Genomic DNA, 15,266 nt, shown 5'->3' with positions numbered 1-15,266 from the left:
CTACCCTCTTTGTAGAGGTGGGGGAAAATGGGTGTAGAATCTTGTTTTTTGATATGTTGTTTCCTTTTTCTGAACTTTTTTTCTCTTTTTAAAAACTCTTTGTTATGAGTAATTGTTCTATGATACATTGGGAAAAGTAGATGATGTAAAAACAAAAGACAGCTCTACACATGTATATGTAGATATCCATTTCTACATAGACAGACAAACACACGTACAAATATGTGATCGTCTCGAAGGTCTCTTCTGATTGCACATGTCTGATTCTATCAGACTTCTGAGGAAGTTCTGATGCAGCCTTTACCTGGAGGGCAGGGCAGCCAACACTGGTCTCTGGCTCTGCCAGCAGCTAGCTGTGTGACCTTGGGTGAGTCCCTTAATGTCTCTGGGCCTCAGCTTAAGCTTAGTAAAATGAGGTGCTCTCTAAGGTTTCTCCCTGCTAGCTCTAAATCCATGAGGATCCCATCATGCTTGACTAATTGGCTCCCTGCTGAAATGTAGCTTCCTCTAGGGCAGGACCAAGCTTTTGTTCAACAACAAAAAACACCTCCCAGTGCTGCTGAACAGATGTGGAAGTGAAGACAATTTAACCCAAATTGTGACAGCAGATTTTTTTTGTGAGGAAGAGGGACAGGGCAGAGAACCGAATTCCAGGACAGAAGGCAGTCACAGGATCATCAGATGAGAGCTGGGGGTGGAGTGGGGTGGGAGGCATTAAATATAATCTAGTCCCCCACCACCCCATTTTCCAGAAGAAGAAACTGAAGACCAGAGAAGTTAAGAGATTTGCCCAAAGGTCACCCATTGAGGTGGAGCCTGTACCTCTAAGCCAAGGTTCTTTCCTCTTGACCACACACCTTCCTATGAGAAAGCTGAAAACAGCCCAAGCTGCCCCAGAAGCCTCATGAAGTAGAGACTGTTGGAGCCACAGGAGTGTTAGAGGCCTTCTGATCCAAGGGATCTTAACCCAGGGTTCATGGACTCCCAAGGGATCTGTGGATAGATTTCAGGGGGGCCATGAACTTGGATGGGGAAAAATGACATCTTTTTTTTAATTAACCTTTGATTTCCTTTGTAATCTGTTTATGCATTTGAAAACATTATTGAGAAGGGATCCAGAGGCTTCATTAGACCGCCAAAGAGGTCCAGGACACAAAAAAAAGGGAAGAAGCCCTGCTCTGGTCCAATGCTCTCATTTAAAAAATTATTACTGATCTGTTGCAACATCACCTAGATTTCCCAATACTATCCTTCCCTCCCCATCCCCAAACCCCAGAGAGGCAACCCTTATAACAAAGAATGAAAAAAGAGAAAGAAAATAGTCAGCAAAACTAACCAACATACCATCTGACTAACATTATATGCAGTGTTATTGTTAGCAAAAGTAAGCGTAATAACTTAGATTTATATGAAGCTTTGTAGTGTATAAAGCATTTCACAGCCATGGTCTTATTTGATGCTTACAGCTATCTTGGGAGGTAGGCGAGGCTAGGAAACAGAGAAATGACCATGGGCACCAGAGCCTGAGGTATAGACATACATACATACATGAACATACAAACATACATACTAAGTAACACCAGTAGGCCTGAGTCCCAGGAAATAAAGGTAAAAAGCAGAAGAAAAGAAAGGAAATAAGAAATAGAAAAAGGACAAGAATAGGAGACAAAAGAAAAGGCAAGGGGAGAGAAAGGAGGGTAAGAATCATTTTTGTTTTCTTTAAAACTGTTCACGTGCCACCTTATACATGAAGTTTTTCCTGACTTCTCCAGATGAGAGTCCCCTCCCTGCCCTTGTGACATTATCTCTTCCCTCATATTTACCTTGAATTTATTTCAAACGTATCTGGAGCCACTAAGTGGTATTACAGATACAACTCTCTGACCTGGAGTCTAGAAGACCTGAGTTCACCTGGCCTCAGATACTTCCTAGCTGTGTGAACTTGGGTAAGTCACTTAACCTTTGCTCGCCTCAATTTCTTCATCTGTAAAATGGGGATAACAAAAGCATCTGCCTCCTAGGTTTGTTGTAAGGATCAAATGAAATAATATTTGTAAAGCCCTTTGCAAACCTGAAAAGCATTACTATTTGCTAGCTATTATTAATAATAACTTTAATTAGTAATAATAATTGTTAACAGAGAGAATGTAAGATTCATGAGGACAGAGACTTTGAACCCCCAGTACCTGATGTGGAGCAGGACCTTCATAAATGCTTGGTGATTGATGGGCATTCACATCTCTCAACAAATGCCCCCACTCCCAAGTGTCCCCTCATCTGCACAATGAAGGGATAAGATGGCCTCAGAGGTCCTGCCAAGCTTTAAAAGTCTATCATGGGGCAGCTAGGTGGCACAGTGAATAGAGCACTGGCCCTGGAGTCAGGAAGACCTGAGTTCAAATCCAGTCTCAGACACTTAACACATACTAGTTGTGTGACCTTGGGCAAGTCACTTAACCCCAATTGCCCTGCCTTTCCCCCTCCAAAAAGACAAACAAAAAGTCTATCATCATCCATGATAGATCCATCAACAGTACCAAGTCCATAGATTGTCTAGGCTGACTTGTTCCATGAGCTATCACTTGAGATCACCAGTCAGTCTCAGGCCAACTGTCCCTGGACCCAAGTTACCAGACTTCACAGGCTTGTCAAGGTTATTAGAACTAGAAGGAGCCATAAGACTCACCTAGCGCATTCTCATTTTCCAGGTAAGGAAAGGAAGGTCCACAGAGAAGGGTCTTGGCCAGGGTCTCCCAGCTTCCAGGAAGCAGAAGGAGGACTAATTTCCAGGTCTCGAGAGTCCTAGCCTCATTCTCTTCCTTCTACAACATAGGTTCCTAAACTTTTTGGTGTCATGGACCCTTTTCATAGCCCTGGGAAGCCTATGGATCCCTCCTCTGAATAATGGTTTTAAATATGTAATATAAAATGCATAAGATTATAAAGGAGACCAGTTATATTGCAAATTATAAAAATACATTTTGAAAAAAAAGTTAACAAATCCTAAATTAGGTATACCCCTTATACCATGCTAAAATCAAGGCCTTCTTAGAAACAATTGATCTGAGAATCAAGTAGTATTTTCTAATTAGTAAGCAGGAAAAGTGGTTGTTTGAGATTTTCAGCTATTTTAAGGAGGAGGGTAGTTAATGGACAAAGAGCCAGCTTCAATGTCAGGAATTGGATTTGAATTCTGCCTTGACCACAGACTGACTAAATGATTCTGGGTAAGTCACTTAATTCCTTAGAGCCCTAGACAAGCCTCTAAAGCAGTAAACTGCAGAGTTAGGGCTGATTGCATTGGTAGAAGGAATAGTTCCCTATACCCATAAAATCACAGGTAGAGACCAAAACAAGCCACACCTCCATGGAGCTTTGGGAGAAAGAGGAGCTGTGTCCCAGCGAGAGGGGGGCATCTCACCTATGTTCTCAATCATGGCATCCAGAGCCATCACGGCAGCTGCATAAATGGCAGAACTCTTGGAGTTGAGGTTTTCTGAGACCGCAGTGACCACGGAGACCAGCACCGGGTGTAAGTTATCTTTGAGGTAAGGGATCATTTCCCTAAAGATCTCTAGGGCACACTGGCTCACTTTCTTGTTGGGATCCTGGAGCCTTGGGATGAATGCATCGAAGATCTGAGAAGAGAGAAAGGGAAAACAAAGACTCTCTGGGGATGCCTACTGGTCAAATAGGGAGGACACAGAAGAAAGAAGAGATTTGGTGGTCAGCCAAATGACCTGTGCAGGTCATGTGAGGCATAGCAAGCACTAAACTCCAAGTTCATTATCAAGAGATATTGAAGACTTTTATTTATTTGTTTTGCTTTTCTTTTATGGGGGAGGGCAGGACAATTGGGGTTAAGTGACTTGCCCAAGGTCACATGACTAGTAAGTGTTAAGTGTGTGAGGCTGGATTTGAACTCAGGTCCTCCTGACTCCAGGGCCGGTGCTTTATTCACTGCACCACCTAGCCACCCCAAAGAACTTTACTTAGATACAATGTGGGATGGCAGAACAAGGGCTAGACTCAGAAGGCCTGTATTCAAATCTTGGCTCTGTGCAGCCTTGAACAAATCATCTAGCCTTTCTGAGCTTCAGTTTCCTCATATGTAAAATTAGAGGGTTGGACTCTCAAATAGAAATCTCTTCAGGCTGCATATTAACTTAGAAAACCACAACTTAACATTATCTAAGTTTCATTGTATTTTTATTTATTTTGATAAACATTCCCTGATTATATTTTAATCTGGTTCTGGCCTCACTCTGGCATTTTTAAGGGGCCTCATGAAGGCTGAGGCCCAGGAGTTAAACACCACTGAAGTAAATGGCTTCAAAGGTCCCTTTCCAGATCTATTATTTTAGAAGTAAACAATGCATATTCACCACCCACACGTATCAGTGTTTACTGCCTGCCATCCACCGGACAGCACAATGCCAGGCACTAAGAAGAACAAGAGAACCAACTTCTTTCCTGTGCAGACACAGAGAGCCACACAACACTGAAGCAGAAGGCTTGGGGGGAGGATGCCTGGTTTTCAGGCAGTGGACAATGTGCAGACTGGGTAGATCTTGCCCACATCTGCATCTAATGGCTTCCTAGTGCGGTAACAGTCGGCGACAATAGAAACAACACTTTTGAGTTTCTCTTTGTCATCGTGTCCAAGTGTCCATCGTGACTCTATCTGAGGTATTGAACAAGGAGGGTCTAAGAGACTCTGGAATCTCACTGGCACGAGGGGGCATTGGCTTCAACCATCTGGATTAAAACAATACAACCCCCCCCCCCGAAGGCAAAGGACTAGTATGAGTCCCAGCTTTATCAACAACCGTGTGACCCCGGGCAAGTCATTTAACTCCCCTAAGTCTCAGTTTCTTTGTCTGTAAAACGGGAATAAACCTTCCCTTCCTATATCCCAGGTTTGTTGTAAGACTCAAATTTAAAAAAAAAAAACATATGGGAAAGAGCTTTGGAGGCATAAAGCACCATACAAATGTGAGCCATCACTGCCATTGCTCCTGCTTCAACCTAAACGGTCATGCCTTGGCTGATAAATCCTCAAAAACTTAAGTTCCTTTAGGCTCAAGGTGGCCATATTAAAAATGAGACAAAATGTCCATAAATCACATGGAGCAGAGTGGTAAAGCACCTGAGGGACCACCCAACTGTCATCAGTCCAAAACTTCTGAAGGCACAAGGTGAGCCCCTCTGTAAGGAATAAGATTAACCAAACCAAGGTCCCCCTCAATATGACCTTGCTATTACCCTGAGCTGTTTGGGCACAGAGGATCCTGAGAACGTGAGGGCTGCTCCTCTCCTGGGACCCCAGCCACATCCTTGAGAAGAGATATGATAACTGCCCAACTCCTGGAACTAGCCATTCCAAAGAAACATAGTTCTTGGAGGGCCTTGGAGGGATTGGCCTCTGTCCCAGGCCTCACACAAGATACGATGCTTGCTAAAAACACCTGGCACTACTTTGTTCTCAGCACTACTTAAACTGTAAGATTCAGACCCCAAATTGGAATCTCACCCATTGAGGAGACGTTGTGCCTGGGACCCTCCTGAGAGGGACCCTGATGGCTGTACAGGGATTCCCCAGCTTGTGTGGTCAGGTGTTGGTGCTTCCTCGAATTGGTGATGATTGTAAACATGTATATATAGGTTAATCATAATTGCTCTTATCTTACTATTCCTAAGCCTTTTACTCTGTTATCTCCTGTTTCCTTCCCATTCGACTATATTTTAAATAAATTATATTGGATATTTTGAAGTGCCAAGTATTCTGTTCATGCGAATCCTGAACCTCTTTAATCAGACAACTTCCTAACAATAAGAAACTTCCAGAGTGAAATGCTAAGCCTTGGGCAGGAGTGAGCTCTCTGTCCTCAGAGGTCTTTCAAGTGCAAACTGCCCGAACCCTTGCCAGGGATGCTGTAAGAGAGGACTCCTTCTCAGACAAGTGTAGGATGGCTCCTGGAATATCTTCAAAGCAGAGAGATGCACTAGTCAGGAGTCTGAAGTCACTTCAAAACAACAGAGACTGTCACAGAGCCAAGAAGGCCAAAGATGGTCAGCCTCTTTAAAGGCATCTGACATTGAGCAAGTTTACTGATACAACAAGCATGGCAAAAGTGAAAAAAACAGCTGGCCCTCTCTGTACACCCTCCATGTCCCCCCATATGCTTACCTGTGTTAGGTTGGCGGTGATGAAATTTTGGCTGTTCTTGCAATGGACGAGGAGGAGTGTGATGCCTTCCATTCGGGCCTGGTACTCCTTGGATTGCAGCAGAGAGTTCAGCTCCTTCAGCTGCTCAGCCACCTCTGACTTACGAGGGGTGGTGCAATGGACCACTGTTGGCTCACTCTCTGAACTGCACCTGCAAGGTGGGTAGGGGGCTGCCTGAGAGTTAGCCCACAAGAAGCATCCCCAGATATCCAGCCTTCTCATCTGCTTATCTCCTCTCCTTCTCCATCATCCTACCCCCAGCAACACTTGGGACAACTCAGGCCATAGGAATGAGCTCTAGGGATGAGACCTCTAGTCATTACCGACTAATGTTGGCCATTGGCTGTGGAGAATCTCACTCAACCTATAGTTTGGGGAAAAAAATAGAGCTCATGGAAACTGTGAAATCTCCCTTCTCTGAGAATGATGAATCAGGTTTTCAGGGGCACCAGATTTTGGCAAGGTGGCATTGGAGCATAGATGTAGACATGGAAGGGTCCTCAGAAGCCATCTTGCACAGTCATTTCATTTTACAGATGAGAGAAATGAGGCTCCAAGAAGTTCAGGGGTATGTCTAAGGTGATAGCAGTAGTTACATATCAAAGGCATGACCTGAACCCAAGTCCTTTGCCTTCAGAGTCAGTGGTCTTTCTGTACTAAGGAAGTCCCTTCTCTTACTTTTCTCCTACCTTTAGACAAGATGTAAAACATTCTCTTTTCTCCTACAGTCTTCCTGGAGCATTTTGTTTGGATAATATCTTTGCCCTTCACATTCAACCCTGTGTCATATTTATTTCTGTCCATGTCATATCCTTCCTGTTAGATCATAAGCTCCATGAAGGCAGAAATTATTGCCTTTAATTTTTATATTCACAATGTAAAGCATAGAGTGTTGTTTGTAGTCTATACTTAAAAAAGGTTTATTGATTTAAATTGTTGAGCACTTAGGAACAGGTTAAAAATAAAGGTTGGGGGGAGTGAAGGAATCAAGAAACAATGAAAAGCTTGATTCTATAGAATGAGACATACATTTTTAGTCATGGCCAATATGTGAATTTGTCTTGCTTGACTGTATATTTGTCAACAAGGGTTTTGTTTTCTATTTATTTTCCATTTTTTAATGGGGGGGAGGTGGAAGGGAGAAAAAAAAATAATGCTTGTTAAGGTAACAAGAAGGAAGGAAGGAAGGAAGGAAGGAAGGAAGGAAGGAAGGAAGGAAGGAAGGAAGGAAGGAAGGAAGGAAGGAAGGAAGGAAGGAAGGAAGGAAGGAAGGAAGGAAGGAAAAAAGGCAGGCAGGCAATTTGGAGTAAGGGGACTTGGGCTTGAATTCCCAGTTTTTCCACTTCCTACCATTGTGACCTTGGGCAAAGTCATTTAGCCTTTCTTGGTCTCTTTTTCCTCATTTGTAAAATGAGGTCCCTAGATAACCTCCAGGGACCCTTCCAGCTTAAACTCTACAATCTTAAGAACAGCCACGCTAAAGATAAAATTGCTGTGCTGAAACACATTAGAAGAATACAGACTACCTCAATTTATTCAAATTCAGTGAAAAATAGGACTCAGAGCATTGTATATAGGAGGACTCTCAATTCCTTCTTATGTTAGCACCAGTATATTCATGGAAGTATTGACCTGTAAATTCTCCTTTTAGCCTCATTGTGCCCCAAGACCTATTTTCCTTCCCACAATAAGGGACATAAAGGTTCCCCTCACAGACTGGTCCTAGTCAGTCCTCTCTGAAAAAGATCTTAAAATCAGAATTCTGTCATTCAAAAGCAGTGCCATACCCTTGTTCACTAAACCGGACTTCCTCAGGGGCTGTTACGTTCTTCACCATCTTGCGGCCTTTGATAGGTGGAGGCTCTGTGTTTTCTTCCACTCCCTAAAAAAATACAAATATACAGAAACCAATGAAGGGAGAGGCCCATTCCAGAAGCACCCCAAAGATCATGAAACAGAAAGAAGACGACCACCATTATTGGGTTTTCACAACAGAAGTAGCAGCCCGTCCAGTAACGTGCCTTGGTTCTTCACAAACCAGACATTTAGACTTGCTTTCTGTACCATTGGCCTCAAGTTCTAGGAAAGTTAAGCAAAACCCACTCCAAGGAAAAGAAAGGAGACAGAAACATCCCTAGGGGAGAGTGGCATGCACACCTTTCCTGAATGTCTCCAGAGTCTGGAAAGAGGAGATAAATCAGTTGAGAAAAGTCTCGCCCCAGCTCTTCCTCCACAGCCATGGAGTGGAAGCAAGGACCACTTCCTTTTCAGTCTTGCATGCCCAGTAGCTAACACAGTGCCTAGCACATAGTAGGAACTTGATAAATACTTGTTGATAGATTTATGGAAGACTGTGGTTAAGTTACATAACTGCTATAATTGGCTAGTTTCTAACTTGAAGTTTAGAAATTCTAGGTTCAAAAACTGGCTGCTAACTAACTATGAAACTAAGTCACCGCTGTGGCCCGACCTTCAGTTCTCTTACCCATAAAATGGAGGTAGTGATATTTGCCCAATCTACCTCATGTAGTTATTGTGGAGAAAGTACTATCTAAATTTAAGTCACCCATGGAAATTATTGTGAGTTATTATTTAAAATAGTTTAAATAAAATAAATTATTGTGAATTATTATTTAAAATCCTTATATGTTTCCCTAAAGAGATTGGCAATTAAAACCTCAAGAAAAGTCAAAACAAAACAAAAATTTCAAAAAGAAAAGAAAGAGTATAAGATAATAGCTGTATAAGTGAAAGGGATCTCAAAGGTCGTCTAGAACTCTCTCATTTTACCTATTTACAGAGAGAATAAGTAAAAGAATTATGTGCTCAACAGAAAGTTAACTGTGGGTGTCACATTTTAGGAAGAACACTGGATTAACTGGAAGGCAACCAAGGATGGTCAGCAGATTGAAGATCATACCATTGAAAAAGCTCTAACTAATTTTACATAAGAGGACACTGAGACCCAGGTGAAGTGACCCACTCAAATTCACACAGCTGCACAAGCTCACATGAACATTGATTTAAAGTCGGAAGAGACTTCAGAGGTCATCTAGTCTGACCCCCCCTCATTTGAGAAGTAAAGGACTGAGGCCCAGGGAAGTCAGGTGACCTCCCCTAGGTCACAACAAAGTGAGAGCTTTAGACCCTTAGTTTGACATTCTTTTTTCTCTACTTTTCTCTACTTCTCTACTCCTCTTTCAAAAAGAGAAAGAGGAAAGAAAACTAGGAGGAAGTAAATTATGAGGAATGTTGAAATAATTTACTCCATCTTAGAACATAGTGAGTGAAAACCCTGCCCCCACTTCCAGCCATGCTCTTGCCTTGAAATTCCTCTCCAATATAAGAATCTTAACAATCAATCTCCCCTCCTCTCTCATTTCCCAGAGACTGCATTCAGTCATCATCAGGGAGGCCCCCTCCAGGCCAGAAGTTCGGACCCCCTCTTTGTACTTGGCTCTCACCTTTTGCTTGATGGCTGCCATTATACTACACAGGTCATGAGATGGGAGGGACTGTTTCAGAAATGCGTCAAACCTTGCATTTGACATCAAGGTGTTTATCATCTTCCGGCCATAATGCCTGCCATGAGAAGAGGAGAAAGATAAGGACAACCTTAATGGAAGCTGTCATCATCCCCTTCACACACATGGATTGTTCTTAGTCAATACTGGGACTCAACAGCAATTCTTGGAGATCTGGAATTCCCTTGTCCCGTTTCCCTCTTAAATACATCCCAGAAAGATGTCTGGTGCCTAGAATCTTTCTCATTTGGGAACTGAAAGACACTTGGATTCCTGAGACTGCCTAAAGGATAAGTACGTTAATTGAAGAACCTCTGTGGGTTGAAACTTCCAGGAAAGGCTTCCAGGTGCTTACCTAGATGTGTCAAGTTCACAAATGATCAGGAAGTGACCATAGACACCATCTAGACCAACCCTCCCTACTGAGGTCAAGTGGGATTAATTGACTTGTTCAGGGACACTAAGTGTCTTGGGTGGGATTTCAACCCATGTCTTCCTCACTCCAGGTGTGGCACTCCATCTACTCTATGACATGTTGCCTAGGCTCCTGAGATATTTCCACATTGAACACACCATCTCACTATACTCTTCAGGCTGATATGATCCTATGGCAATTGGCCTCTGATACCAAAAATACGAAAAGAATCTAAGAAAGTGAACACTTCCATGTGTGCATGCCATCCACACACATGCAGAAAATTACTTCCATGCTCAAAAATGAATGTGACCGGGTCGGCTATGGGCCCAGTGGATAAAGCACTGGCCCTGGAGTCAGGAGGACCTGAGTTTAAATCCAGCCTCAGACACTTAACACTTACTAGCCATGTGACCTTGGGCAAATCACTTAACCCCAATTACCCTGCCCTCCCCCCTCCAAAAAGAAAAAAAAAATAAATGTGACCTCCACTCTTCTCTCAGAGCACTACTACAGAAACAGGACAGAGATGAAAAGTGACTGTTTATCAGCAAGCAGATATTTTTACCCAAGAGCTCCCAAATGTCCATAACATTGAACTTGATGGTGCCAATGCAACCACAGGCGCCAGGGAACTTCTGGTAAAAATGTTTTCTCGTCTGCAAACAGACACTTCCCACATCCTAAGTTTCCATGGTAACACAGAGAAGAACACAAGTTAGGTACACATACCAAAAAGACCCACATTACTGTCTTCAAACAGACATGGTGGGATTCTGATTTACTCCCCTTAAACACATCTCTAAGTAAGATTCCCTTCTAACCCAAATAGTCTAGGCTTCTAGGGGCTGCTGCAATACGAAACTTCCTTGTCCCCAACCCTGTAGCCTATAAAAAGATGTTTGGAACATCCCTGTCTACCCATCAACCCTGCTGTTCTTTTCTCTCCTATTGGTTGTAATGAAGGTCATGGTTTTAAAGGCAATAATGGATAGACCCAATAATGCCCAGACAGAGGCAAATACTGAAGCATAAAACTAATTTGTATCAGCTCTTCTGATTTAGTGGACGGTGCTGACAAGCACTGAAATTCTCTGGAAATTTCCTTTATTCCACAGCCCGCAGATTTGACAACCATCTCAAAAACACATGCCATTGGTCGATGGGGAAAGCAGGTGAGCCAGAGTGGGTGGAGTAAAACAATGTCATCCCCACCACTAGAAAGACCACTCAAAGCTCATGCTCCCTGCGACTGAATCTCTTGCTCCCTCTCAAATAAGGACAAAGAGTAGCCATGGAGAAGACTTGTGAAAATGCACCTCCCTCCTGTCTTAACAGAGGTGGGAGACCTAGTGTGAAACACCATATACAAACACTGTATATACTGTTAGACATGGTCCATAGGTTGGTGGGAAAATACTGTGCTGGGTTTTTTTCCCCTTAAAAAAAAATCTGTTACAAGGAAAGACATACTGGGTAGGAGAGGAGGGAAATTATTTGGAAATACTTGTGATGAAAAAAGTTATCAATTTTTTTTAAATATGAAGGACTGGCCTCTTTCTTGCTCAGAACCAGAATTGGGGAGCAGCAGTCACATTGGGCAGCTGACTAGGGGGTAACAGGAGACACTTTTTAATATAACCAGCAGTGTGGAATCAACATCATTCTCGGAGTCGAAACATCTGGGTACAACCTGGGTTCATGTCCCAACTCTTCCATTTACACCCTGTGTGACCTTGGGCAAATCATTGCCCTCTCTGGGCCTCAGCTTTCTCATCTGTAAAATGGGGGGAGGAGTTTGACTAGGCAACTTCTAAGGTCCCTTCTAGCTCTTGATCTTTGAGACTAAATGTAGAAATGATATCTCTCTTCTCTAAGCTCAAGCAAGAATAAGCATCTATACTTACACTACTAACCACACAGAATTGCTAGGAGGGAAACATTTTGTAAACCTTCCAATGCTCTATCAATGCCATCTACTATTATTAAATGTGTATATATTCGTGCCACCAAGTCCCGCAACACATTTTGGCATTTATTTTGTAGTAAGAGCTGGCATTATAGGGAAGGTGGACAGGAAGACACAAAGCTTGCTGCAGGCACACCAGTGTCTTGTTGGGGCCACGGCTGCTTCCTGCCCTCCCCTGTTCCCCTCTCATGATGAGGTACATTTGGAGTATGCTTAACAATTTTATGGGATTAATTAGCTACTCTCTTGGCTTCCCTACCCAGCCTCTGCTCATTGTCTTCATGGGATCATAGATTAGAGACAGTATCGCTATCTCCCAAAAGTCCCCATTTTACAAATGGGAAGGTCCAATGATAGAAATGATGTGCTTAAAAACACAGAAATTAGGGGTGGCTAGGTAGCACAGTGAGGGGCAGCTAGGTGGCATGCAGTGAATAGAGCACCGGCCTTACTGAGTTCAAATCTGGCCTCAGACACTTGACACACTTACTAGCCATGTGTGCTTGGGCAAGTCATTTATCCTCAATTGTCCTGCCCTCCCCCCTCCAAAAAGCGAAAAAACAAAAAACAAAAAACCCACAGAAATTGGAAGTAGCAGAGTCAGTCTTGACTCCAAATTCAGGGATCTTTTTCCTACATCATGCTGTCTCTCATTCTTTTGGCATAGAGTCTGGGCAGAGCTAAACTCCATTGGTTCAGGGCTTTTGCCTGCAGTGGGACTCTTTAAGGCCTGCTGGGCAGTTTTCACTCTCAAAAAGACTCAGTTACCTTGTATCTTTATTGGAGTCCTGGGCAAGCTTTACCAGTATTCGAATCAGTGTGTCAGTACTGTCCCTCGTCCCTGACAGCAGTTTTTCAGCCCCGATCTGCTCCAAGACATTGCACAGGTGCTCAGCAGTGCATTTTCGAACCAGCGGGTTTCTGTGGCTGGAAGAAAGCATAGCATGGTCAGGGGTGTCAGCCCCGGGAGGGACACCCAGACCTAAGGAAAGAGGACCAGGAAAGCCAAATCACTGGGATGCAGATTCGAAGGCATTTCATATCAGTGACCTAAACCCTGGGGAGGCACAGGGTCATCTGCTCATGGGCCCCCAGGTGGTCTAGAACATGTCTAAAAAGAGAATTGTCCATCCTGACCAAGAGTCTAAGGGTGCTGACTCTAGCAGGCAGGAAAGAGGGAGGCTAGAGGAAGGAAGACAGAAGACAGTGCTGTCTGGCTGCCAGAACTACCAAAATACTCAGCTGTTCCTTTGTTTCCTCCAGAGCTCTTAAGCCCAATACACCACTCTTGCTTCTGGGTCCAATGCCCATTTATCACCTAGCACCAAAGGGTGCTTTCTCTCCAAAGGCTCCTCTGGAAACCGGATCTTGGTTCTTCTTGGCAAAGGGAAAGAGTACAACACCAGTGCAATCAATTTCTCCCAAGGTGGAAAAACAGTGATAACTAATCTATAGGTTGACACAAGGTCACCAATCTGCAGCAATCTGAAACAGGACCCCAGATCTGTTCAGTATTGCAAGATGGCCAATCCACAGCTTGATACAGTCACCAGTCTGCAGATGGAGACGAGAAGAGAGGTGTGCAAGCTGATACAAGACCACCCCCTGCAGGTCTCAGACAAGATCACCAATCTGCAGACCGATGCAAGATCCCAGATCTGCAAGGTTGGAGCAAACCTCCCAAGGAGTGATTCTCACAAGTCTAAGGGATTAAACTAACAAGTGAAAATGGATTAGAAGTTTTTATAATATTTAGAAGAGGGAAATAAATCTGGATGAAGAAAAGTTAAGCAAGAAGTGGGTCGAGCTGGTAGGAAGAACAGAAGCTGCCAACCCATGTATCAGAATTTGCTTGATTTCACTCTTTGCTGGAGCAGGTTTCATCAGAAAGAAACATCTCCTCCTCTGGGAGAGGAAGAGGAGGCTCTCCACAAGGACAAACCCTCTTCAGGTTTGTCTCCCTTCGGTGCCTATTACTGCAACCCACAGGTGCCCCAGCCAGCCTGCTTCAGTAAAATAACAAGGTGCCTCCTCTCTCCTTCCTGCCCAAGGGCTTGGTGCTGCACATTTGCATTTCATCCAAAAGACCTAAACCCCTGTTAGCTTTTTAACCTCTCAGCATCCCTGTCACACCAGGCTAATTGTGGAAGAGAACAGGCAGGAAGGGGAATGGAGCTGGCTGCCCTCACAGGGAGCCACAGCATGCCAGCCCTAGCTCTATATGGAGGGTACCGCCCCCCGTTATCGTCCTCCATATCTCCTCCCATTTTCTACTTTCCATCCTCTTCCCTCAAGCCCTTCTCTTCCAAAATGATACTCTCTTTCTACCCCATCCCAACCCATCTAATACTTTCCACATCCTTCTCACTCACTTAGCCCCTTTCCTTCTACCTGTCTCCTCATTCCTCTCGCTCCAGACTCCACTCTTCCTCTATTCTCAGATTTCCAGATCTCACTATGTTTTCCCTCCTCCCACCCCCAAATGACAGCCAAATACATACTGTACACCCCCCGTTGTGAGAGCCACCAGACATTTGGAAGGAGTCACATTTTCTACCATGGCTCCCAGGGACCGGTGAGCCGCTCTTTGGATGAATTCATTGGTATCTGCCATCTTTTGCAGCAAACATCGGGCAACTTCCTCAGCTTCTGAGTCCATGTTCTTCTTCATGGTACAAAAGAGGTCTCCCAATGTGCTGATGGCCAGGCGGGACACCTTGGAACGGAGGTTGGTAACCTTTGGGGGAGAGAGAACGAATAGGAGCCCCTCAGAAGGAGTAATGGAGAAGCAGGAAGAACTATAAAATTCCCATTGAAAGATAGGAACCAACTTCCCAGACCCTTCTGTGTCTCACCCAGGAGTCTATCGCTTTTCATACAATGTTGAGGTCAGAAAAGTTGGAGGGAGGGAGGATATAAAGAACTAAACTCAGGATAATGGGGTAAGTAAGACACAGGGCTGGAGGACATTTTACACATTGGGAAGAAAGTGAGAGGCAGAATTCAAATCCACATCTTTTGACTCCAAGCCCAGTGTTCTTCCCAATGTGTAAAATGTCCTCCAGCCCTGTGTCTTACTTACCCCATTATCCTGAGTTTAGTTCTTTATATCCTCCCTCCCTCCAACTT

General features: G+C 43.9%; 1 protein-coding gene across 1 annotated transcript in view; it reads right to left on the bottom strand.

The window, feature by feature from the left end:
• Nucleotides 1-15,266, bottom strand: part of TOGARAM2 (TOG array regulator of axonemal microtubules 2) — a 106,959-nt gene that overhangs the window by 44,392 nt on the left and 47,301 nt on the right. The window contains exons 12-17 of the mRNA XM_069071812.1: nt 14,639-14,874; nt 12,906-13,064; nt 9,694-9,811; nt 8,017-8,111; nt 6,191-6,380; nt 3,422-3,638 (exon numbers count right to left, since the gene is read on the bottom strand). Of these exons, the coding sequence (XP_068927913.1) occupies nt 3,422-3,638; nt 6,191-6,380; nt 8,017-8,111; nt 9,694-9,811; nt 12,906-13,064; nt 14,639-14,874 (1,015 nt within the window). The remainder of the gene's footprint in view (nt 1-3,421; nt 3,639-6,190; nt 6,381-8,016; nt 8,112-9,693; nt 9,812-12,905; nt 13,065-14,638; nt 14,875-15,266) is intronic.

Source organism: Petaurus breviceps, unplaced genomic scaffold, assembly GCF_028583685.1.
Source record: "Petaurus breviceps papuanus isolate PSGF00001 unplaced genomic scaffold, PetGlider_PUasm1.0 90845, whole genome shotgun sequence".
NCBI lineage: Eukaryota > Metazoa > Chordata > Mammalia > Diprotodontia > Petauridae > Petaurus > Petaurus breviceps.
Note: the sequence above shows the minus strand (reverse complement) of the source record. Positions and strands in the feature narration are given on the sequence as shown.